General features: G+C 31.1%; 2 protein-coding genes and 1 pseudogene across 2 annotated transcripts; 2 read left to right on the top strand and 1 right to left on the bottom strand.

Moving 5' to 3' along the window:
* The first annotated feature begins 5,948 nt into the window (after positions 1-5,948).
* Positions 5,949-7,429, top strand: LOC129317584 (CASP-like protein 2A2). The gene is made up of 3 exons (XM_054961903.1): positions 5,949-6,325; positions 6,654-6,771; positions 6,923-7,429. Exons 1-3 carry the CDS (start codon positions 5,997-5,999, stop codon positions 7,205-7,207), a joined length of 732 nt encoding a protein of 243 aa, XP_054817878.1. The 5' UTR covers positions 5,949-5,996; the 3' UTR covers positions 7,208-7,429.
* A 443-nt stretch (positions 7,430-7,872) lies between these two features.
* On the bottom strand, positions 7,873-8,998 carry LOC129317585 (uncharacterized). Its single transcript, XM_054961904.1, has 4 exons — positions 8,738-8,998; positions 8,574-8,649; positions 8,319-8,491; positions 7,873-8,187 (listed from the first exon to the last, which is right to left on the bottom strand). The coding sequence occupies exons 1-4, from the start codon at positions 8,851-8,853 to the stop codon at positions 8,100-8,102; spliced, it is 453 nt and encodes a 150-aa protein (XP_054817879.1). The 5' UTR covers positions 8,854-8,998; the 3' UTR covers positions 7,873-8,099.
* A 7,976-nt stretch (positions 8,999-16,974) lies between these two features.
* LOC129318342 (helicase sen1-like) lies at positions 16,975-24,034 on the top strand (annotated as a pseudogene).
* The last annotated feature ends 747 nt before the right edge of the window (positions 24,035-24,781 follow it).

Here is a 24,781-nt window from a genome sequence, read left to right as displayed (position 1 = left end):
GCGTTTGAAGTCAAAAAAGACCTGTTCACCTGAAATCTGATCATATATGCATTATATTATTATTAATTTTAATTTATTTTAAAATTAATTTAATATAATTTAATAAATATCAGTGTACAGTATAAATTTTTTAATATTTTTTTTATAATTATTATGTTTGTATATTTATAAAAAAAATAAACTATTTTTTAAACTAATATTTAAATTTTCTTACTAAACTTCTAAATGCGTATTTTTAATTTTTAAAAAATTATGAGAATTTTTGTTTTTAAGAATTTTAGAATATTTTAATTAATCTATAGTGCTTAACTTTATTTTATTTTTTTAAAATAGGACTTGTGAGCCTGACTCTGAGCTTTTCAAGTGAGGATTAAATTTCAAAAAGGGATGAAAAATCAAACTTAAGGGCCAAGCTCGCCCTTTTTTTTAGCTCTAATAGCAAACAAGTTATACCAGAGAAAACAAAATGGCAAGAGCCATTTAAATCCCCAACAAAAAATATATTCCTCATTTAAAAATATAAGGCATTTTTAATTTAATCTCACATTCAATGAAGTAGTTATTTATCTTCGAGCTAATCATATCTTTTTATATTTATCCTTATTTAATAGGGTGTTTCACTTTAAAATAAATATAAAGTAATTTATTTAATATGGGCACTTTTGGAAAAAAAAGTAAGGATTATATCTTGAAAGACTAAAATTACGTTATATTTTTTAATATTCAACCCTTCAAACAAAATTTATTTAATTAAAAAAATTAATTTTTTAGTCCTTCAACTTTTAACTCACTTATAACTCAGTTCCTCAACTATAACTTTCTACAATTTAGTCTCCCAACAATAACTCGATGTAACTTAATCCCTCTACTTTTGATTCACTTATAATGCGATACTTGTTTTTTATTTTTTTAAATTTTTTTATCAAATAAGAAGGATAAAGAAAATGGTTATATATTATTCTAAAATCCTCTCCTCTTGCTATTTAATTTGAGATCTAAGTTAACATAAAAAAAAAACAAAAGTTGATGGATTAAATTATAAGTGATTCAAAAGTTAAGGACCTGAATTATAATTAAAAGATTGAGTCACAGTAAGTCATAATTGAGAGATTGAATTATAAATAAATTAAAAATTGAGAGTTTAAAAAATTAATTAATTAATTTATTTTTTAAAAAGTATGCTGCACACATTGATTGTAGCTATCAAGACACAAACAACCAAGGGGGAAAATTAATACGACAAGAACGGAAAACCATAAATGTTTTTATACAACTATATACATATCTTACTCCCTCCATCTCAAATTATAGAATATTTTTAAAGAATTTTTTTATTTTAAAATATAAAATATTTTAAATAGATTAATGTCTCATTAAATATACTGATTTCAATATCATTTTTTCTCTCTCTATGGTTAACTTTTATCTTTTCTCTTTTTAATATATGAAATGATAGATATTTTTAAAAGTTTATACTTTTATTTTAAAAAAATAAAATTATTAAATGTATTTAATAAAATTTATTGATATGTGTGATTTTATTTAAAAATATTTTTAAATTTAGGATTGGGGGAATATAATAAAACGAAATCGCAGAATGCACTCGAAGCTAGGTGGTTACTATGTGGGCTTCTTCTCCATGAGTTACACTTCTGAGTTCAGCCCAATCAACTGTTCCAAGCGTGCGTGGCATCCACTTAACACTGCAGTAAGCCACGTCATCAGTAAAGCTGACTAATCATCGTCGCAACTGGACAGGCTATACTTGAATCCATGTCACACAAGAGGATACGCTTCAAACATATCAAAACTTGTAGAGGGCATGTGAAAATCAGTTGATGCGGCCCCATGCATTCTGTATGGAGTTTTAAAAATTATGAATCACGCAATATTAAATTTAATAATCCATGTTATTCTTTGTTTGTTGAATATGTCGGGGCCAAACTTGCATTGTCACATGTTAAAATTAAATTTGAATCTAAAATTATGATTTAAAAAAAAAAATCCAAACACCCATTTAGCCACCTATGATTACTTGCGCGTTCAGTGTTGGGAAGTAATGCATCTGTATTGAGTGTTGACCAACACAAACATGACATTGTTATGTCGAAAATAAAACCAAAACATTAATGCCAAGAATAAGACAAATTGACAGTTTATAATTAAACGCAGCCTATGTTCAATTAAAGTCAAGTGAAGTTTAGAATATCATATACAATCACTGATATTTAATTTAAATTTAAAATAAACTATAAAATCTACAACAAATTATATTGTTTGTATTGACATATGCCCTCATTTTTTATTTGTAAGAGAAACTATCATTTTTTTTATTTTTATATAAGTAAAATCGCCTGTTTCAATAAACATTTGTTATACATTTTTTTAAATCACCCCTCATAATTTACATTAACAAGAAATAATTAATATATACTTATATTGATTAACATAGGGCATTTTAGTTTACTTTTTTTATTTTTAAATATAATTATTATGATTAACTAACTTTTTTAAATTATATAATATAATTTTATATATATATATATATATATAAACAGAGGGAATAGTATAGTGCAATTCATTTTCTAGTCTAAGTGGATGACACCAAAGGGCGAGGACTTGGCTTGTTTTCATTATCCTTCACTTTCATTTCTCCTCCATTACCTTAAAATAAAATTTAAACTGTTTATATTTGATACAAATTAAATTTAGATGGTCTAGATTTAAAGTTTTTATTTTTTATTTTGATTTGTATTTTATACTTATAATTTTTAAATCCTTCAAATTAAATCTGATTGTTTTGATTGGTAATAAAATATATTTATTAAAAATTTTAATTTTAATAAATATAAAATATAAATAAAAATAAAAAATTTAAATGGATTATTTAAACGGTTTAGATTTTATTTTAAAATAGTAGAGAGGAAATGAAAAAAAAGGGTAACAGAGACAAGAAAACTCCAGATGGCAAAGGGTCCGCGAGTGATGGGCTTACTTATCGAAACACATTTATGAGGGTGTCAGGTGGAGCGGGGGCCATAAAGTTGATCCCTTGCGGTCCACGTATCATGACTTCGTCCAAATCCCATGGAAGATACTATTTTCAAGGGTGCTCATCCAAGCATAACTGATGTTAAGTTGAAAGTTAGGATGAATAAGCCGCCTACGGGATATACGTTTGTGCACTTTCAATGGTACCCACCACAACTTGAATTGTCAAGATTGCATATTGATGGTCCCCGTTTGCCAAACTAGAACTACGGCTTGTGGGTGTCTTGTTCGTGACATACATGAAAATTGATGAAAGGCTTCAACAATTATCTCGGATACCATCCCATCATTGCAACAGAGTCATTAAGCATTTTTCGAGGTCTCGATTTTTTATAAAGAAAAATTCATAAAAAGTCAACAGGTATTGTGACCCAATGAAAACTCAATTTCATTAAAAACAGACATTCTCAATACTACCCTCTTGTTAACTTTATTAGAATGTGAGATTGAGTGTATGTTTAGATTATCTCTTAACTGAGATTAATTCAAACTGAGGTTGGCAACCTCAGTTAAGAGATAAAAAGCCCCTTCCCCGTGTTCAGGAGGGGAAAAAATAATCATAATAAACAAGCAGCTGGAGAAAACGAGTGTTGCTATCGAAGCTGGGAAAAGGAGCTTATTAAACCCCGTTCCTAGAAAAATGGGTTTTGGTGTCAGCTTCTCTCTCCTGCATTATCTCTCCTGAAACACCACACTCTTTGAGATCAAGTGCCCATTTGATCGATGTTTTCCCAACATGGCAATATCATAGAAACTCTGTCTTCCCAGTATGAAATTTTAATTTTATTTTAAAATTAAAATAATTTCTCCTTGAATGTTCAGTTTCAGTGCATCCGTTTTTAATTGCTAATCATATGAAAAGAAAAATATATAAAAATAATTAAATAATTAATATTAGGGCTATATCAATTTATTTTAGATTTTTTAATTATATGTTTTTTAAAAAATACATTTGTAATTTAAATTTTAATATTTGTAAATGTCAAATTAATCACAAAAAAAATCATAAAATTTATGTCCTTTTTTGTTATTACACATCTAAATTGACTTTTAAATTAAATCATTCAAATAAATTTTAATTTATTCAACTAATTTTAAAAAAATTTTGAACATAAATTATGTTAAAGTTATAGAGTTTTTTCCTAATCTTAATTTACTAATTTCAATTGATTTTAAAGTTAGTTGTAAATTTTTTAACCTAAACATTTGCTGAATGCTGACCTTTAATTTCATCTATAGAAAAGTTAATAATTGCACGTACTTGCCTGCTTGCTCACTTGCTTTTCGTGAAGGCTTTGGTATCAAAATCTTAAAATACGCGTTATTCGAGTGCAAAGAAATATTGCTTCAACCTTGTTCGTTCTCTCTTTTGCCTCTTTACTGTGAACTGTTGATTACTCCCTCCGTATCATATCATGAAATACCTTTTGAAACCCTTATATGATTCAAAATATATGATATTAAATATTTTTTTAAAATAGAAAACTGAAATATTTAGTTTTATATGCTTGACGTGATGATTTTTAATTAAATCAAAACACGTGTATTTTTTATAAGTTATTTATTGTTTAACAAATTTTTATTATTGATATTATTAACATGTTATAATTCATTTATTTTAATTTTATTGAATAAAAATTTATTAAATATATAAGGTTAAGTATTTAAGTCTTGTCCTTTTTAAATTTATTTTTTAATTATACTCTCCTTCATTTATTAGTATTTTTAAAAATAATATATTAAAATTTTAATTATTATTATTATTATTATAAAGACACCTATATAAACTATTTAATGAAAATAGAATAAAAATATGTAAATTTTTGTAAAAAAAATAATATTTCATCTTATTTTTTTTGAAAATCGGGAAATATTAACCAGTATCTTGTGCAAGAAGCCTAAGGTGAGCGTGTCGCTCGTCACCCTTAATAATGGTCGTGACTTTGAAGTTTGAACTTCGTGCTCCATCTTCTTTTTCTCAGCGTGATTCCTTGCATAGGGCGTGCATCTCATTTTTTTTTAATAAAATAATTATTTATTTTTAAATTAATACCATATTTTTTATATTTATTTTTATTTAATATATTATTTTATTTTAAAATAAATATAAAATAACTTATTTATTATGAAACTTTTAAAAAACACATTAATTATATATTAAATATTTAAAATATTTTATATTTTTGAACATCCAACTTTTTAAAAAATATTTACATTTTTTTAACAGGGATAATAATAAAAGAAACTATATTTATTTAGTTTTAACAAAATTATATTTCAATATACTATAATTTTATTGTAATATATATATATATATATTATATTATATTATATTGTATAAAGGGTGGTGTTGGCAACAAAATAACCACTTCATTGAATTTGGTTTTCTATCATAAATTTACATTTACGAATCAAATTTGAATTGTCAACCATACGTTGACTTAACTTATCTCAATTTTTTAATGTTAATCAGAAAAAAAAGGTTTTATAACTAAATTCATCCACCTATGTTTTTTTTTTCCATCAAATCCATCCATTTTAAAACAATATGAAGTTATTTTAAATATAATGATATCATTATAAAACATAAAAGTGAGTTGTTCGAATCCAAAAATTATAATTGAAGGTAAGAAAATCGAAAAATTAAAAAAGTTGAGTTATTTCAAATCAACCAATTAACTGTAAAGATTGATCAGTTGTTCTGAATGAAACTGATAATTAAAAAATAGATAACATATTTATGTTTTTTTAAAAAAATAAAACCGATAATATAAAAAGCAAATAGTTTTATACTTTTATCTGATAGCAGACGATCATATATCGGGTAAAAGAGAGAGCAGCAACGGGCGATATGGAGCATGGAGCATGGAAGGAGAGGTCGTCTATGGTCTATCTATGTGCCTTGGGAATGCGTGGCTTCTTCGCCTTCGCCTTAATGGCATTCAATGCTCCGCCCACCTCCCTCAACTGCCTCCCGAACCCCTTTTCCTTATATAACTCAACCTTACTTTTATTCACCTCCTTGTCCTGCCCCACCATTTATCTCTTCTTCTTCTCGTGAGACCTCAGCCATGGAGAAAAGTAGCGTCGTTGCAGCAGCAAGGCCTGTGAGGGCTGACGACGAAGATGAAAACTCCTCTGCCCTTCGTACTTCTGAGACCTTCCTTCGTCTCCTTCCCATCGGCCTCTCCGTTGCAGCCCTTGTCCTCATGCTCAACGACTCCCAAGCCAACGACTATGGCTCTCTGGATTACACTGACCTTGGCGCCTTCAGGTTTCTTCCTCTCCTCTCTCTTTCATCTTCTTTCATACATACTCTTCATCACAGCATCATAATCATTCAAAATATCACAAGCATAACACATCACCAATCTAGATACCTACAGAATACTACCACAGGAATTATGCAGATTCACAAATTGCAACTGTTTTAATATGGGATTTTAATTTTCTTGATCTTTGGGACAAAAGCTAAAATTCAGGACTCCCAACATGGAAATACAAACAGAGACTCATAATTTAGGATTTTTTTTTCTGACTTAAGATCTAGATGAGAAATATACTGTGATGATGAAACAAGCTTCTTAATTTGCATCCCGTAGGTATCTGGTGCATGCCAATGGTATCTGTGCAGGTTACTCACTCATTTCAGCAGCCATTGTTGCTATGCCTCGCCCTTCCACCATGTCTCGAGCTTGGACTTTCTTTTTGCTTGACCAGGTCATTTCATCTCTTCCTTTCCCTCCTTTTACTTTGATATTAACATCTTTTCACTTTATACCTCCTGAATCACCACCACATGTGAAGGAACTACGGACACAAAGTCAGCAAGAAGGGTGTTTAAAAAGTGAGTTTATTTGTGTTGGTGCAGTTGCTAACTTACATAATTCTGGGTGCTGGCTCGGTGTCAACGGAAGCTCTGTACCTGGCGGAGAAGGGGAACGACTCCACACTCTGGAGCTCAGCTTGTGGGTATTTTGGCAGGTTTTGTCACAAGGCCACGGCATCGGTCGCCATCACCTTCCTAGCTGTGGTTTGCTATGCGCTGCTTTCACTCATCTCCTCCTACAAGCTCTTCAGCAAGTTTGATGCTCCGGCACCAAACCCTGCTGCCGCCACCACCAAAGCCATTGACATCGCTGCATTCCATGCTTGACACAGCACTTGTGCAGTAGTAACCTGTACCTGAGACTCTCAATGCCTCGTGCTGCTGAAGTTCAGTATAACAAGTCTCGTGCCCGTATTGTAATGAACAGATATTCCCACTTTAGTAACGATATAAGCTACTTTTAAATACCTTGCTTCTGGTCCAAAAATATAATAAAGAAAATACCTTGCCTCTGTCACTTGCCATAAATAAGATGACCACTTCCTTCTAGCTCTGAAGATCACAAGTTTGCCTTCAAGGCTAAAAAATTGTGACTGTCTGAATATATTTGAACGTTATCCAACCCTAAACGAGGTAAATAAGCATCTTTTACATTGGCACAGATTCGACTTGAAAAACCATAGCCCTTCTGATTTTTAATTTTAAGTTCGATTCGTACAGCACACAAGCTTTCATAACTGAAGTCATGACCATTCTGGCATCATTGGTATCATCACCATGACTGTATTAACTTAGCTGAGAACAAACGCAAGTTTGTCACAACATAAGTTGAAGACAGTGAATCTTAATTTCAATTCCATGTGAAATGAGAATAGACAGCCTCTAGTGGGGCCAAAATATAGTGTAACCAGTTCAAGAAAAATAAGCACTAAACAATCAAACATACAAATCTTCATCCAGTGTAAAACCAGATAGGAATTAAAGATGAGGAATTGAAGCACAAAAACAAACATAATTTTTCAATTATAAAGATCACAGAAACAAGGTTGGAGTTTCACTGGACTGAAAACCCAACTAGTTTTAATACAGATACATTGACTACTAAGATCAGACCCTCAATTTTATTCACCATCCCTTCTACCAGACAATACAAGATTGCAAAACGAAGCCGGGTACAAGAACATGGTAAAGACACGAACTACAAAATCCAGGAACACAATCAGGGGCTAGCAGGCTGCTGAAGGAGGCTGTACCCAAGCGAGATTGTACAAATCATCAGACCGAAAAGTGCCAACATCCCGTATTTCCTGTAAGGATATTCATTAATTTACAAAAAAGTTTAATTAGACAAACCAAACAACTACAACTACATATAAATTTGATCAGAAAGGCGTTTTTTTAGCAAAAAATTAAGAAGACAACAGCAGAGGGAGCAAACCCAATCTTAAGCCGGTTCTGTGGGTCGCCGGTAGAATAGCCAGTGAAATAGAAATATCGAGCAACAACGTAGATAACTCCAAGCGCAGCACAAATGCAGGGATGCTTTAGCCCACCGAGAATCATTAGCATGAAGAACATAGGCATCATTTCCAGAGAATTTTGGTGCCCTCTCTACACAAGTGACAAAAAAAAATCCATGAAAAATCCAAGAGCAACAAAAAAAAAAAATTCTGGATTGTGATAAAAGTGAGACCTGAACGCAGTTGAAGAGCTTTGCATCTTTGTTTTCGGATTCGGACGCATAAAGGGTGGGATAAAACACTTTATACCTGCCAGGAATTTCGACAAACATCTCGTAAGCAAATGACCATGTAAAATATTGAGAAATTAAAAAGATTGAATTGAGTGGGTAGTTACTTCTTGCGAGCTTTGCCCACTTGAGCTGCCATGTAGAAGTTGAGAAAGCAGTAGATAACGAGGACGATAGCCACATAGCCATATTCTTTCGGAAGCAATTCCAATACGTTCGCCATTTTTGGTCGAATGGAAGATTCCAGAGTGAAGCAGATAAGGAGGAAAATGGTGGGAGCGGCCAAGTCTCCTTTATAGACACAACCAGAATTACATCGCTCGGTGATCCCAATCTCATAAGCACACAGGTTGTTTAATTGTAATTTAAATTCGAAAAATTCATGTTTCTGGTGGCTCCAGCGGCTTCTTCTCCAAGGAGAGGTTGACTAGGACAATTTGGTACATTAAAAAAAAAACATTAGTTTGATTTGAGGTTTTTTTTTTTAAATACCACCATATCACAATAAAATATTTATTAAAATTTTTATCTGAAATATAAAAATATTAAATAATTTTTATATTTATTTTTTCAACTATATTACTGCATTATTTATTACTCTTTTTTAAAAAATTACATATTAAAATTTTAATTATTATTATTAAGATTTTTATATATATAGTACCTAATGAAAGTGTAAATAAAAAGATGTTGACATTTTAAGAATTTAATATTTTAATTAACATTATTAGTAAAATGTAAATTAATTAATTATGATTTATTGTGGTTGGAGCAGAATATCAGTTATTAGGTAACAAAATGAGTCCATCTACTAGGAATGAATGCTCCAAAGATAATCGATCTGCTCTAGAGAATTCAATAGTTAAAAATACTATTAAATAAAAAAAATGACGAGATGAAGAAATAAATAGATATAGTTGAAATTTTAAATGATTAAACTAAGCCACTAAAAAATGGTGCAAAAAATGAAAAAGTTCTTCACCTTTGCGTATATCAATAAGAAGAGTTGGTAATGAAGTAATTAGTTGATTCGCGTTTAGATGAGGCCATTTTTGAGGAGGTTCACGAATATCACTAGCTAGACATATTTTACATATTTAACTATGCTGCTGCATTTTCTAAGACTTGAACTTGATATCCTAAGTTAAGCTATCCTAATCCCTAACTACTAAGACAAGTATCCCTTGGTTAATTAGTTGAAAGTTGAAACATAAGCTGCATAAAAATTTTAAATGGCCCAAGGGACTGAGGGAGATTGCGAGTATCTAAAAATTTTAGCTTGCCAATATTGATTGAAGATACGGAAAAGCATTACGAAGTTTATCGGGCCGAAATAACGTTGATGATGAAAAGGACTTTGAAAAGGCCAATGCGTAATTAATGAGCTCGAGCTACGTTCCCGCCAACTAACCAGGGCAAAATAATAATAATAATAATAATAATAAAATCCTCAGCTGCAGCGCAATGCATAGAAGTAAGACAAACCTATTGCTTTCCTTATAAGATACTACTGTATGAAATCACATAAATCAATAAAAATTATTAAATAAAGTTTATAATTTTATTTTAAAAAAAAATAAAATATAAATTTCTGAAAATATCATTCACTTAATATTCTATTTATAAAAAAATATTAAAAATATATATATATAAAATAATATTAGAATAACATTATTAATAAAATTTTATTTTTTTTAAATATCTTATATTTTAAAATGTCAAACCTCTTTAAAAACATTTCATAATTTGAGATGAAGGAAGTATCATATATGAGAACTGAACTATGAAGCCTTGTTTCCTGCTTTCTATGATTTTGAATATAAGATTTTTTTTAAAGTTTTTATTTCATAAAGAATAAACATAACTTTTAATTCTTATATTTTATTCGCATTTTATTTTTAGTCTCTATACTTTTTTTAATATTTTGTATTTCTACACTTTTACTTTTTATTATTTTAAATCTTTTCAAGATTCCTATGATTTGCTCATGGAGGAACAAAAAAAATATAAAATAAAAGTATAAAGATTTAAAATATAAAAAAAATATAAGGATTAAAAAAAACATAAATAAAATATAAAGATCAAAAATTATGTTTATCCTTTCAAGAATTAGTATTTAAAAGTTTGAGGTGATATTTATCAATTTTTATTAGGAGCAAAGTTTGATGGTAAGCAGATACAATGCAATGCCTCAGCAGTAAACACGAGTGGGGTAGAACATCCTTTGGCCTCATCATAGCACCCTGCTTGTGTTTTGTAAGTTGATTTTTCTAGAATTGAGACGCATATATCTATCTATGTATCTGTATTTATAAGTTATTCTACAAAATTTATGAAATAATTACTTAATTAATATAAAATATTTAAATATATATTTTAATATAAATATTATTGAGTAGTCCAGTTGGAGAAAGAATAAAGAAATGAGATTCGAATATTTGCTTTGAAAAATGTTCGTGCTCGATAATATTTTGAATATAAATCCCATGAGCAATAAAAAAAGAAGAAACAAGTAAGATTGGATAGAATTTATTTAACATATTTAGCTCGTGTTATGTTTGAAAAGATGGAAATAGTTTTAAAAATAATAACTGATAATTGATTTAAACAAACTTTAGTAATCAAGTGAGTTAGTTAAAGATAACTATGAATAAAACAGAGAGAGTGGTAAAAACATAGTTTAAGATAAAATTCATTCCGAGAATCGAGATCGGCTCGGATAAGAATACAAGGCAAAGAACAAAACAAATGGTGCCACGAATAATACAAAACAAGTAATCTTTTATTTAGGGTTCAATGATACATTCATCCTTAAATTATAAATTTATGAGCCTTTAAAATTTTAAATTTATTTTTAGTCTCTTCTATCACTTTAAAATAATGTAATATAGCATTTGTAATTAACAAATATTAATTTTGATCTCAGTTGATTAAAGGATTACAGAAAATTATCAATAAAATTTTATTGATTATTTTCTATATTTTTTGTATTATTATTGTTTATAAATTTTTAATTTTTAATTATTTTTTTATTTTTTTATTATTTTATGTAATTTTGATGTTGTTTCTTGATGATAGTTAACTTTTATCAACCGTCTCTCTTTTATCCTGACACACCCTCTTTTACTTTTACCCTTTTTTTACACTCGTGCATCAAATAAATAGACCTAAATAATTGTACTCCCTCGTGACACATGATATCTGAGAAGAAAATATTATGGTATTTAAAATCAGATCAGACCAGTTGGGTCAATTTAGAAATTGGTGACCCGCTCCTTTGTTCGATCTGGGTTTACTCTTAACCCAGTGAGGAAGTGAATCGGTATAACTCGATCGACCCGAGTTCAACCCGGTATAATCCGGATAACCCGACGAGTTGACTGGGTTAACTGGGTTATTATTTTTTCAAATTTTTACCCCTAAAATGACGTTGTTTTTTATTTTTTTATTTTTAATTTTTCAAAGCTCTAAATTCAAAAATAAGATAACAACAAAAAGTGAAATTAAAATCAAAAAATAAAAAATTAGAGGCAGAACATGCTAAGTCTAAAAATATAATATTTTATTGTTGTTAGACTTTTGAGTGATTAAATTTGGTTGAATGTTTTTATAATTAATATTTTTTTATTTAAATTATATTATTTTGATCATGATCAGTTTGTCACCGGTTCAATCTCAATTCAACTCTAATTAAACTACTAACTATCCAGTATTATGATCGATTTAATGATCGATCTAATTTCACGTATCTTGAAAAATACAGATAAATACTCGAGACAACATCACAGTGATGCTTTTTTATCGACCAGCTATTAAATTAAGTATCATACAAACCAAGTGCCTTTTCTGTTTTGTCTCTTCCCCTCCCCTAACCGCTTTCCCAGTGCCATGGGCCACTAATGCCAGTGGGGGTGACTTCATTTTTTTTCCTTGACCAGCGTGGGAGTGACTTGATTGATCAGTCCAATTGTTCAAATCGTAGGACATTCAGTTACGAACGCAAGAGTCCAAAATTCATAATTGGTTCCCTGCTGACATCCATCAAAACAGGTGGCAAATCAGAAACCCTATTTGTTAAGTATTGTTTAATTTGCTAATGGAAACCTTAACAGTTCAGGGATAATTAAAATTAGTAGCTAGTAGGGAACAATTTTTGTGTTTAACGAAAAATAAACTCGATTAATATTATTAAATTTTTAGTCTAGTACGGAACAAATAGCGAGAATAAATGTCAAAGAAGTAGCACGGCTATAAATATTATTGAATAGATAACGAATTTTATGGAATGTTTAATAAAAAAAATAATTTTTATTTTTTTAAAAAAATTATTATTACTTCATCCTACTTTGTCCCTATGAAAAAGTACTCTTGGTAGGGCCTGTGATGCATTTGTCAGTCGCAGGGACCCTGATTGTATCAGTTTTTATTAGTTATAAATTTTTACAGGACAATTGTCAAAGGAGTCTTTAGTAAGTGAAAATATTTCTTCTTTTTTGGATAAAATTACTTGTAAATTTAATAAGTTAAGTTGTCAATTTCAACCGACCTGTGTTTTCTCCTTCCCCCTTTTTTTAACATTTCTTTTGTCATATTGACCTGCAATTGACTCCGAGTCTGCATCTTCTCACTTTGGCTTGCAAAATAAGAATCTCATCTCATTTCTGTTAAATAGAAACAACAATAAATAAATAATAAATACAAATACAATTGCTTTAAAATAAAAACGTAGAACATATGATTCAAAAAATATATAATACATATGTTCAGTTTCAAGTGCTAATTAGCTCAGGAGTACCACTATTGTCCACTTCTTCGCTAAGTAAAAGAGATTGTGGGATCAAATTTTAAAGGTGTGTTTTATGTCAAATCCTTAAAATTTGATAATTGAAAAGGTATGAGAAATGCTTACTACAATATACTCTTGCCTGAGTAAATAGACTCGAAAGAGTCCCACTCTCCACCCCACCAGAAACATTTGAGGGATAAATTCTGAGAAGATGGAGGGTGAACACTTAAAGGGAAGGTAATTGTTATACCAATTACTTAGCTAGTTTAAGCTTGAAGTAAGAAGGAAGATTGTCTTTTTTATGGGGTCATTCAAGAGAATTACAGGATTTATTGTACAAAGATCAAATAAGCATGTTTAAGCCTAGGTTGGTCAAACATGAAATATGGGTTAGGCATTTGCCCCATATTTTCCCCAAAAAAGAAAAAAAAACGAATTTTAAGGTAGTTAAGAGTTTGGGATACCTTAAATTCTAAACCTTTAAAACCTGAAGAGATTGCCTCCGCAATACACTACCAAATAACCCCCAATCGCCTCTTAACATGGTAATGTAAGCCATCCAAGTCCATTATGCTTTTTTATTATCATCTTTGATTGATTGGAGGCCTTGAGAATCCTTTTTTCTGCAGACTGTTTATCAGTTTCTTCAGAGGTAAGCAATTCTTTATATCTGTGCTTGTGTTTTGGAATTCCTACTGCAAAAAAGCAAAGACACGTTTTGAGTCATGATATTGTACGATTGTGTTGTTTTTCAGTTGCTTGATTTCCTGTAGGTTAAGTAAGAGACGACGGTGTCCAAATGGAGAACATGATTTGCTGTGCAAAAGGGGAGCAGCAAGCAAGCTTGGTGACAACTGTATTTTCTTGGACCCTAAAGGACATTCTCAACGATGATCTTTACAAACACAAGGTCTTTTCCAGTTTAGCCTATGTATTGAAAACTCATCAATGTAATACGTGTAATTTTATTTAAAAATATTTTATAATTTAGATAAAAATGATATTTTATAATTGTGCTTTGATTTAAATATTATTGAATAGTTTTGTTGGAGAGAGACTGAAATAGACAAGTAAGATTGGGTAAAATTTAGAATAGAGTACTCTAACATCCCTCCTTTTTTTTTTACTTTAATTACAAATATTTTCTTTTTATATTTAAAACCTATATAAATTTTCCTTCTTATAAATAGCTACAAAACATGGATATTTTTTTTAGTTTTAAGATGTTATTTTCATCTACACAACCGTTAGTTGACACATTAAGTCACATATGTTAGACTAAAATATCCCTATTTAAATATAAATATTGTTTAAAAATCATTTAAAATATCCAAAAAGTTCATGCTGTGCTTTTTCATTTATATTTTCAAAATTTTAATTATGTAACCATATTTATTTTAGTAATTTTTAAAAATTCAAAAGCACGGTTAAATATTTTAAATTATTTATTTAAATATTGACAAAATTAATTATTTAAAGTTTTAAATTTGGGAGAGAGTGGACAATTTGATTATAAGGACAAGTTAATAATTTTAAAATTTTTAACATACTTACAAAAAAATTAATATTTTAAAATATTTAATGAAATATTTTTAACAGCATTAAAAATTGCATTTAAGTGTAATTTTTAAAAATATAGGAAAAGTCTCTGTAATTTTATTAAATGGAAGAGAAGAGAGGTCACTGTATTTTCTTTGAAATGTAATATATATTTATTTAGTTTATTATATGTTTGAAAATATATGATAATTAATTTTAAGAATATTAACTGATAACTGATTTTAAACTAATTAATTTTATTAATCTGTGTGAATTAGTTAAAGACTAAAGACAATTATAAATATAAACAGAGAAAATAGTAGTAAACGCATAATTGAGGAATAATTATTCAGAGAATCAAGATCGACTCAGATTAGAATATGGGGCAAAGAACAAAACGAATGATATCACGAGGAAACAATTGAGCAATGTTTTATTCCTACCCTCTCAAAACCAAACAACGTAACAAATACAGTAACGAGGATTGCGTCGAAAAACGAAAAGTTGAGCATATGATTGCATCCTAGTGCCACGGAAAGCAAAGAACGCTCCACTGGCAGGTTCCTTTTTACCTTTTCCTTTTTTATTTTAGATATATCTAGTTATTTTTCTTACAATAAAAATATGATGAATATTTAAGTATTGTATATGATACACATGTCTTTTATGCATTTCATAAACAAAATATAATTTCTTTCTACACGTGCACTAAACAAATGGATGTATGTAGATAATTGCACTCGTAACATTTGATGTTGTAATATTTGAACTGATGTATAAAAATGATAAGTCCCACGTTAGATATATAAAGAGAGCCCATAGTATATATATTTCAAAAAATAAAACAGGCAAGTAAATGAGTTTGAAGGAAAAATGCGTTCATACACACAAAATAGGCAAGTAATAATATTAAAATTAACATATACGTTCAATTTGATTGAAATATAATTAAAAATAAAAAAGAATATATTCATTAAAAGTAAAAGGGTGAAATTAATGTGTGAGTGATATATTATATATTGCATGTATAAATAGGTCAGTTTGTTAAACTTATAGGCCAAGCCTTAAAAAAAAAAATAAGCCTACTTTATTTAATTAAGGTCATGTTTGATATCTTAAAATTGTGCGAAAGGAAATGAAATTAGATATGAAATTGTTCAGTTAACTTATTTGGTGTGCTGGAATTATTTTCTTGAAGAAATCTGGTTCATCAAAATTGATGGAATCTAATTCTATTGCAGAGGTCATGAAATCCAGAAACTCAACATGAAATTGACTTATGTGTCATTTAAAAAATAAAATAAAAAGTATTTTGAGCTTTAAAAGTACATTCTTTATTTTTTATTGCTAAGTTTTTCATTAAAAAATTAAAATAAAAGGTATTTTAATTTTATTTTAAATACATATACTTATTAAAATTATATCATAATTTTATTTTCATATCAAATAAACTTTTAAAATTCAATTCAATTTGATTTTAATTTCAATTCTATAAAAACCTCTTCTATCATACTAAATAATGCCTAAATATTAAATAGACTTACCTAATGGTCTAATTACAGTGTAATAGGGCTTGATTTATTTTCACCCCACGGCGAACATGTGATATTTGACTGATATATATGACCGTAGGAGGAAAATACAAACTAAGTACCTGCGCACTGCATATCTGAAACATAATAACAGTCATATTTTTTTATTGACCAGCTCTTAAATTAAATATCGCAGTTTTCTTAGTCAAATCCTGAAATCATGAAAAATACTATACCTGAATTGAAGAAAAGTAACCGACCTGCGTCCTGTCCTTCCCAATTTTTTCTTTTTCTTTTTCTTTTCTTTTCTTTGTCCTATTGACTTGCAATGGACTGCGATTCAACAGCTTCCCACATTGTCTTGCAATACAAGAATCTCAATAATAAAAACGTAAAAAAATATTAGAATTCAACTGTTAAGAGTTTAGGGTACCCTAAGTCCTAAACCTTCAAAACCTGAACAGATTACCTACGCAATACACCTCCAAATAATTCTCAATCGACCCTTCTTAAGCATGTAACGTAAGCCATCCAAGTCCATTATGCTTTTATTATCACTCTGATTGATTTGAGGCCTTGAGAATCCTCTTTTCTGCGAATTGTTTATCATCAGTTTCTTCAGAGGTAAGCAATTCTTTATATCCGTACTTGTGTTTTGGAATTCCCACTACAAAAGAGCAAAGACGAGTTTGAGTCGTGATATTGTACTACTGTGTTGTTTTTCAGTTGTTTGATTTCCTGTGAGTTAAGTAAGAGACGACGGTGTCCAAATGGAGAACATGATTTGCGGTGCAAAAGGGCAAGAGCTAGCAAGCTTGGTGACAACTGTATTTTCTTGGACTCTAAAGGACGTTCTCAACAATGATCTTTGCAAAAACAAGGTCTTTTCCAATTTAACCTATGCATTGAAATCTGATTGAGGTGGTTATTTTACAATACTGGCAATCTTAGTACAATGTTTTCTTTTCTCTCAGGTGAGGAAGATCCCAGAGACATTCTCATCGATTACAGAATACATGGAATCGTTTATTCCTGCACTGATTCAGGAAACACACAGCGATCTTTCTTCAAGCTTGAAAGGAGTGTCTGGTGCTCCTATCTGCGAAATCATGACAGTAGAATCAGAAATAACGTCAAAGCTCTTCAAATCTCTAAAGGAGTATCATATCAGAGTGAAGAATTCTACTCATGAAGTGAAAGGCATTGCACCGTATGAACCTCAGGTAGGAGATCTGATTGCCTTCACAGACGTTAGGCCGAAGAGCATAGATGACTTGAACAGGCCGCCAAAATACTACCATATTGCCTATGTTCATGGGATGAAGCATGAGAGTTGTGATAAGATTCCTATATTGTCATCAAAGTTCATGGACATGGAACCAGGTGCTAGGATCACGCAGGATCAAAAGCTTTATGCTGTCTTCCTTTTGAACATGACTACCTATGTTCGTATTTGGAAAGCCTTGAACTCGGAACTCGAAGGACCTAGCATGAACATCATTCAGAAAGTGTTACGAGCAGATTCAACTGTAAGAACCACTGATTCATCTTTCACATTTTCATCTTATTACCAGAATTCCACAATGAGCCTTCCAATAGTTTAAAATCATGCTTGTTTTTTAAATGCTACTTAATTGGCATCGTGTAGTTGTTCAGATAACGATACTTAATTCGTTTTGTATGAAAGTTGTATTAGTGGGCAATCTTAGTTTATCTATCTATCAAAGATAAGCAGATTGAGTAAAGTCAATTGCTAATAAATTCTCGCTCTGTATACTGCAGAATGGAGAAAACTGTAATATTTGCTTGTCTGGAGAAAATCTCAATTTAGATTCTATTGTCCAAAGCATAATCAGATCTCAGAATCTAAATGAGTCCCAGCAAGATGCAGTTTCAAGCTGCGTGGCTTTGAGGGAATGTCATCATAGTAGCACTGTCAAACTCATATGGGGCCCTCCAGGAACTGGCAAAACAAAGACAGTTGCTTCCTTGTTATTTTCCCTGCTCAAATTAAAAACCAGAACATTGACTTGTGCTCCAACTAACACAGCAGTGTTGGAAGTAGCAGCAAGGTTGCGGAGCATAATGGAAGATTCCCTTGAGTATGACACTTACGGGTTTGGTAACATAGTGCTATTTGGCAACAGCTCTCGAATGAAGGTCGAAGGTTATCAGGGTCTTCGCGATGTCTTTCTTGATTATCGTGTTGACAAACTTTTGAAGTGTTTTGCTCCACTGACTGGATGGAAACATTACTTGGAATCATTGACCAGGTTGCTTGAAGACCCTCAAGCACAATATCGTTTATATAAGCTCAGTGAAAGTGATGAGGAGGAAGATGACCTTATTTCATTAGAAGAATTTGCTAAGGAAAAAATCAGCAATATAGAAGAGTTGTGTCGCTTCCACAATCTATTGAAGCATGATGATGATGATCCCTTGACATTACAGCAGTTTGTGGAAGAATACTATAGGGATGTTGAAGAACAATATAATTCATATAAGAATGATAAAGGAAACAATGTCATGACATTAGAGCAATATGTGAAGCAGAGATTCAGTTCAATGAAGGAGAAGCTCCAGTTCTGCATGCAAACCTTGTATACACACTTACCAACGTCGTTCATTTCACTTGAGGTGGTGAAGAGCATGTTAAGAGCTTTGGATTTGCTGAAGTCTATTGAAAGATTCATGCGCCGAACCAACATCAGGAATGACCTTGGTGACTATCAAGTTGAAGAAAGCATTGATAATATCTTTGGAAGCTCAAGCCTTGCGAGACAAGAGTGTCTTGGCATATTAAGGTTACTTTCTCAATCAGTTAATCTTCCAAACATTACAGAAAGATATGTCTTGGCAAATTTTTGCTTGTCGAACGCAAGCCTAGTTTTCTGCACAGCTTCAAGTTCTACGAGATTGTACACAGAAGAAATGACACCTCTGCAACTTCTAGTTATTGATGAGGCAGCTCAACTTAAAGAGTGTGAATCAGCAATTCCACTGCAAGTTCCAGGTCTCCAGCACGCTATTCTAATAGGTGATGAGAGGCAGCTCCCAGCATTGGTTAAAAGCGAGGGTACTTGAGCTTTCCATTCTTTATGATTTTGATTGTGGAAGCACTTATTGATTTATGTTTAACATGTTCAAGATGACGAACTTGTTTTAGATTTCTAAACATGCTGAATTGGAAGAAGTTTGTTCGAGAGGCTGGTCTTGATAGGATATGGGAAGCATATGCTTAACGTCCAGTACAGAATGCATCCATCAATAAGTTCATTCCCAAATAGAGAATTCTATGATGAGAAACTTACTGATGCCCCAAATGTCAGAATGACAAGCTATAGTAAGCGTTTCCTTGAAGGGAAATGTATGCGACCTATTCCTTTATCAACATAGCCAAGGGAAAAGAGCAATCTGGTCGACGAGGCTACGGCTTTAAGAACACAATTGAGGCCTCAGTTATCTCACAAATTATTCAAAGCCTTCATAAAGGTCATTCTTACTCTTTCTTATTCTCACGTGTATTGTTCCCGTGTTAAACTGGACTGAAGATTCCTGAATAAGACGACTTTATATTCATGACAGTATTTTTCTGTTTGCTGCAGAGTTTCTCAACACAAGGAGGAAAGTCAGCGTGGGAGTCATATCTCCATATAATGCTCAGGTTTATGAGATTCAGGAGAAAGTTAAGGAGTATGCTTCGGTTTCTGACCCAACTTCTCTGTAAGTGTTCGTTCTGTTGATGGCTTCCAAGGTGGGGAAGAAGACATCATAATAATCTCCACAGTAAGATCTAACGGGATGGGAAAAGTAGGTTTTCTCAGTGACCTAAGAAGAGCAAATGTGGCACTGACTCGAGCTAGGTATGTTCTATAGAATTGTAATGTGTGCGTGTGTGTGTAGTCACACAGCTTCTTCAAAAGTTGATTTGAACTTGGGTTTATAAATTTCCTGCAGGCATTGTTTGTGGATACTAGGGAATGCGGCAACTCTAACCAACAGTGACTCCGTTTGGAGAAAACTTGTGCTTGATGCTAGGAATAGAGAGTGCTTCCATAATGCTGATGATGACAAGAACTTAGCTCAAGCAATTGATGATGCCTTGCTCGAGCTCGAACTGCTTGAAGAACCAGAGTCAATATTTGAGAGATTGACCATTGGGAACAAATCATCACTATCTTCGGCTAGTACCTCTTCTAGGTATGTGCATGTCGAACTGCACTTAACATGGCATGAATTCATATAATGATAATGTCAATATAATCAGTGGCAAAATTGAAAACAGAAGTGTGATCTGTAATTTATGGCATTGTTGATGGTTTTTGAAGAACTAATGTTGATATAATTGAATGCAGAGGTTCTTTCAGGGCAGACCACGGACACGGAGGTGGTAATGTGCAATGTATGCTACAGTGTGTCATATAATTATTAACTTATGTTTGGCTATATATATATAACCTTTACATGATAAAAATGGTTTCTTGCAACAAAATTACTCAGCACTTGATTATTTCACTCTTTTGATTTTCATCAGATGCGTGGTGAATCCCATTAACCAACTAATGCAAACTGCAGTTTTAACTAATAAAGAAAATGAACTCCTCAAAACAGTTTTTTTTTTTTTCCTTTTAATTTCCGCGGATTCAAGTAGGTTTCATTTGTTTTGCTTTCCACGTACTGAGTTCTATAAAAATAATAATATCATCCAATTATATTTTAAAACCAAATGGCATTAGTCAGAAGACTATAGGAGGCGTTTTTCAAGAATTAGAAAGTATCTGTGTTACGTAAATTACCGAAAGGGTCATTTATTTTGTTTCAGTTCATTTCAATTATCTCATCTTTAAATTATTAAAAATTCTTGTTATGAAATTACATTTAACTATTTTAACATTTTGATACATAATGAAAATCCTTTCCTCAGTTTTTTTTTTGTTGAAGAATTTTATTTTATGCATATATAATAAAATACTGTATGTATTAAACAATATTCAAATGGGATAAATTAATGTTAAATTCTAATGTAGGATCTGTATGTTATTAAAATATATTCAAATGGGATAAATTAATGTTAAATTCTAATGTAGGATCATATTTTAATCATAATTTACAAGTAAAAATAATCTAATAAATATATTAAGTGCAAATTCTAAATGAAACATATTTGGATCAAACTTTAAGATATTATATATTACTTTAATTTAATTAATTTTTATATACATACTTCAGTCAAATTTAATCCATTCTCATGAGGAAATACCGAAATACCAAATTCTTCTTCTACGGAAACAAGCAATGCCACATTCCCGCTCCTCCTGCTTCAGTGAAGAAAGCGTACTCAGAGACTATTAACACAAGCGCCTACTGGCGCCAGAGGATGAAGACATGTCCCAGAAATTAGCTTTTTGATTTGATAACTTTTCTACAAAATGATTTTAAAAAATCGAAAATCGAAAACCTAATGTATGTTTTTAAATCGAGTTCACTGAACAATGAGGATAGTCTGGTGAACTTTCAAAACTTCAAAACGTAAAAACAATCAGTCATGACCACTTCCCCTGCTTTGACTTGACCGATCCAGCTTCGTCCAAACACTAAGTAACCGACCTACCTCCTCTAACACTGTCTTCTTCTTCTACATCTGATTTCCAAACACCAGACATTGCTCAGAAAAGGGTTCTTTTTCTTTGCGTTCACTATATATGGAAGATGCCGAGGTACAAATTAAATGCTTCCATTTCTGTGTCGTTTTAATGTTTCATTATTATTAATTTCCATTTCATAATTTACTACTGACTATAAACAATTTACATTTAAAACTAATCTTCTAAATTTGACATGGAACAGATTTAAGAGAAAAAAAAGAAAATGCAGTGAAAGAAGAAATAATTAGTGCCCCACTGGCCTACTTCATGATGAAAGTGTATGCTCGAGGATTAGAGGACATGTCCCAGAAACTAGCTTCTCGACCAACGTAACTTTTGTCAAAGTGATCTAAGCTAATCCAAAGTCAAAACAACATAATATTTGTTTTTAAATCTAGGTCTATTTCATTGAACAGTGCATGCCCATACGCTAAGTCTGACTTTGAAATTTAAAAAAAAATCTCAAAAAGATATGCATGAACGTAACATACATCAAATAATTACACTTGACCATTTCCCTGCTTTGACTCACCTATCAAGCTTCGTCCAAATACAAAGTAGCCATCTGCATCGAACGCTCGAATCCTCCTTGAAACCAAGCCGTGTTCTTCTTCTGCATCAGATTTCCAACCACCAAATTAACATGTCTCAGAAAAGGGTTCTGTTCTTGTGAGGACTAGGTGGAGTAAGTCTATAATTGTATATCACTTCCATCGCTTTTTTTACCAACCTATTTCAACTAAACTGAAAATATACGATCTCGTAACACTTCCTAATTTGCAGGGCTTACATGGAAGCAGGCAAGCAGGGGCTGAGCTGCCTATATGATGAGGGAGCCCAACTCTCTGCCTCTTCCTATATATTTATATAAATCTCCAAATATTTAGCCCAGTTAAATTATAAATTTAGTTCTTTAATTTTATACATTTCATTTAGTATTTTAATTTTATAAAATATATTTTTAGTCTTTTAATCCTAACATTATTAGTTTTTATCTTTATAAATTTTTACAGTGAATTTTTAAATATTAACAAAATATTATTAAATATTGACATATTAAGTTTAATTTTTTTTCAAAGTAATAATGATTGATATTAAAAATAATCACTTGAAACTAATGATATTAGAATCAAAAGATTAAAAAGATATTTTATAAAATTAAAAGACTAAATTAAAATTTTATATAAAATCAAAAGAATAAAAGTATGCTTTAACCTATTTAGCCTCATAAAAAGTTTTTAAGAAACATAAAAAAAAAACCTAGTATGCCTAGATGCAATACATACATATACTTATGTATTATTCATTCTTATTCTACTTATAAAATAGAGAGAGAATGATTTTTTATTTTATTTAAAAGTTATGTCATCAAAATTTTTATCATAAAATTTTTCTTTTATCCTTCATTAACAATTTATACATGAACATAATTATACACTCTTTTCATTTAAGAATATAAAATACTTTTTTAGGTTAGATGTTAAAAAATATAAGATATTTTTAGTTTTTAATATATAATTCATGAGTTTTTTCTTTAAAAATATCTTTAATAAATAAACCACTCAACTATTTTCCTTTAAAAAGAGACATCACATTAAATAAGAACAAACATTAAAAGATGGCATTAATTTATTTAAAAGTATGATCTAATTAAACATGTCTTATATTTTTTTTAATGGAAACAGTATATCTTGTTTTACAAAAATTGCCCCTCTCGAGGGTGGTTCGGCCCCTGCATGGAAGATTAAAAAGAAAGCCAGCGAGACTTGCGCGACCACGTTTGGCGACGCCGAAGGCGGCCATACTTTCACGGAGAAGACAGGATATGACTTCGTGTTAAATTCGAGCTTTGATGACGTGAATGTTTCGTCCTATGACGCCCTTGTCATCCCGGGAGGTTAACTCCCTGCATTTTTTTTTTTGGAACACTCTGTTCTTGCCTTGGCCCGCCATTTCATGCAAAACAAGAAGCCTGTCGCTTCTATCTCCCAAGGACATAAGATTTTAGCCGCTGCAAAAGTTCCCAACGTAATATTACATTACCATGTTTTATGTCTACATAACTATGTTTGTGTCTGTGTTAGTCAGGTGTTTTAAAACTTTTGTGTTTTGCTGGTTAATTATGAACTGTTTGACGCAAGGAAGGAACTCATGGCTCACCCGACGAAGAAGCTGAGTGCGGTTCTGTAGGGAGGAGCATGGGTTAAGCCTGGCCCTAGTAATCGTTGCTTCACCGACCGGAATTTGGTCACCGGAGCTTCGTGAGTCCGCCACCCTGAGCTCATGGCACCGGTTGATGTTCGCGTAACTTTCTGAGCGATTTCCTCTCTTTGGAACGAAGCTTGTTTCTTGTGTGTTATAAGAGAGACCAGTGGATGCTGCATGAATTACAATAGAAGTATGATTTTCCTTTTCGGATGCTCTGTTTCTTCTTCGCCTAGGATATTCTCCCATATCCTATCCATTAATAATTAATACGAGGAATTTTCTGCAAATTTGTTTTCTTGGATGGGTGTTGAATTTTTTCTTCTTACTTTTTTAATACAGACGAATACTACAGCCCAACAATTAAACAATGGAATAAATCATGACACATTAAAATTCTATTATATTATCCGGTGGCACTTCTCACGGACAGACAATTTACAT

This window comes from Prosopis cineraria, unplaced genomic scaffold (genome assembly GCF_029017545.1).
Source record: "Prosopis cineraria cultivar Desert tree isolate PC_DT_omini unplaced genomic scaffold, ASM2901754v1 PC8, whole genome shotgun sequence".
NCBI classification, from domain to species: Eukaryota; Viridiplantae; Streptophyta; class Magnoliopsida; order Fabales; family Fabaceae; genus Prosopis; species Prosopis cineraria.
The sequence above is the reverse complement of the archived record's forward strand: the minus strand, read 5'-3'. Positions and strand labels throughout refer to the sequence as shown.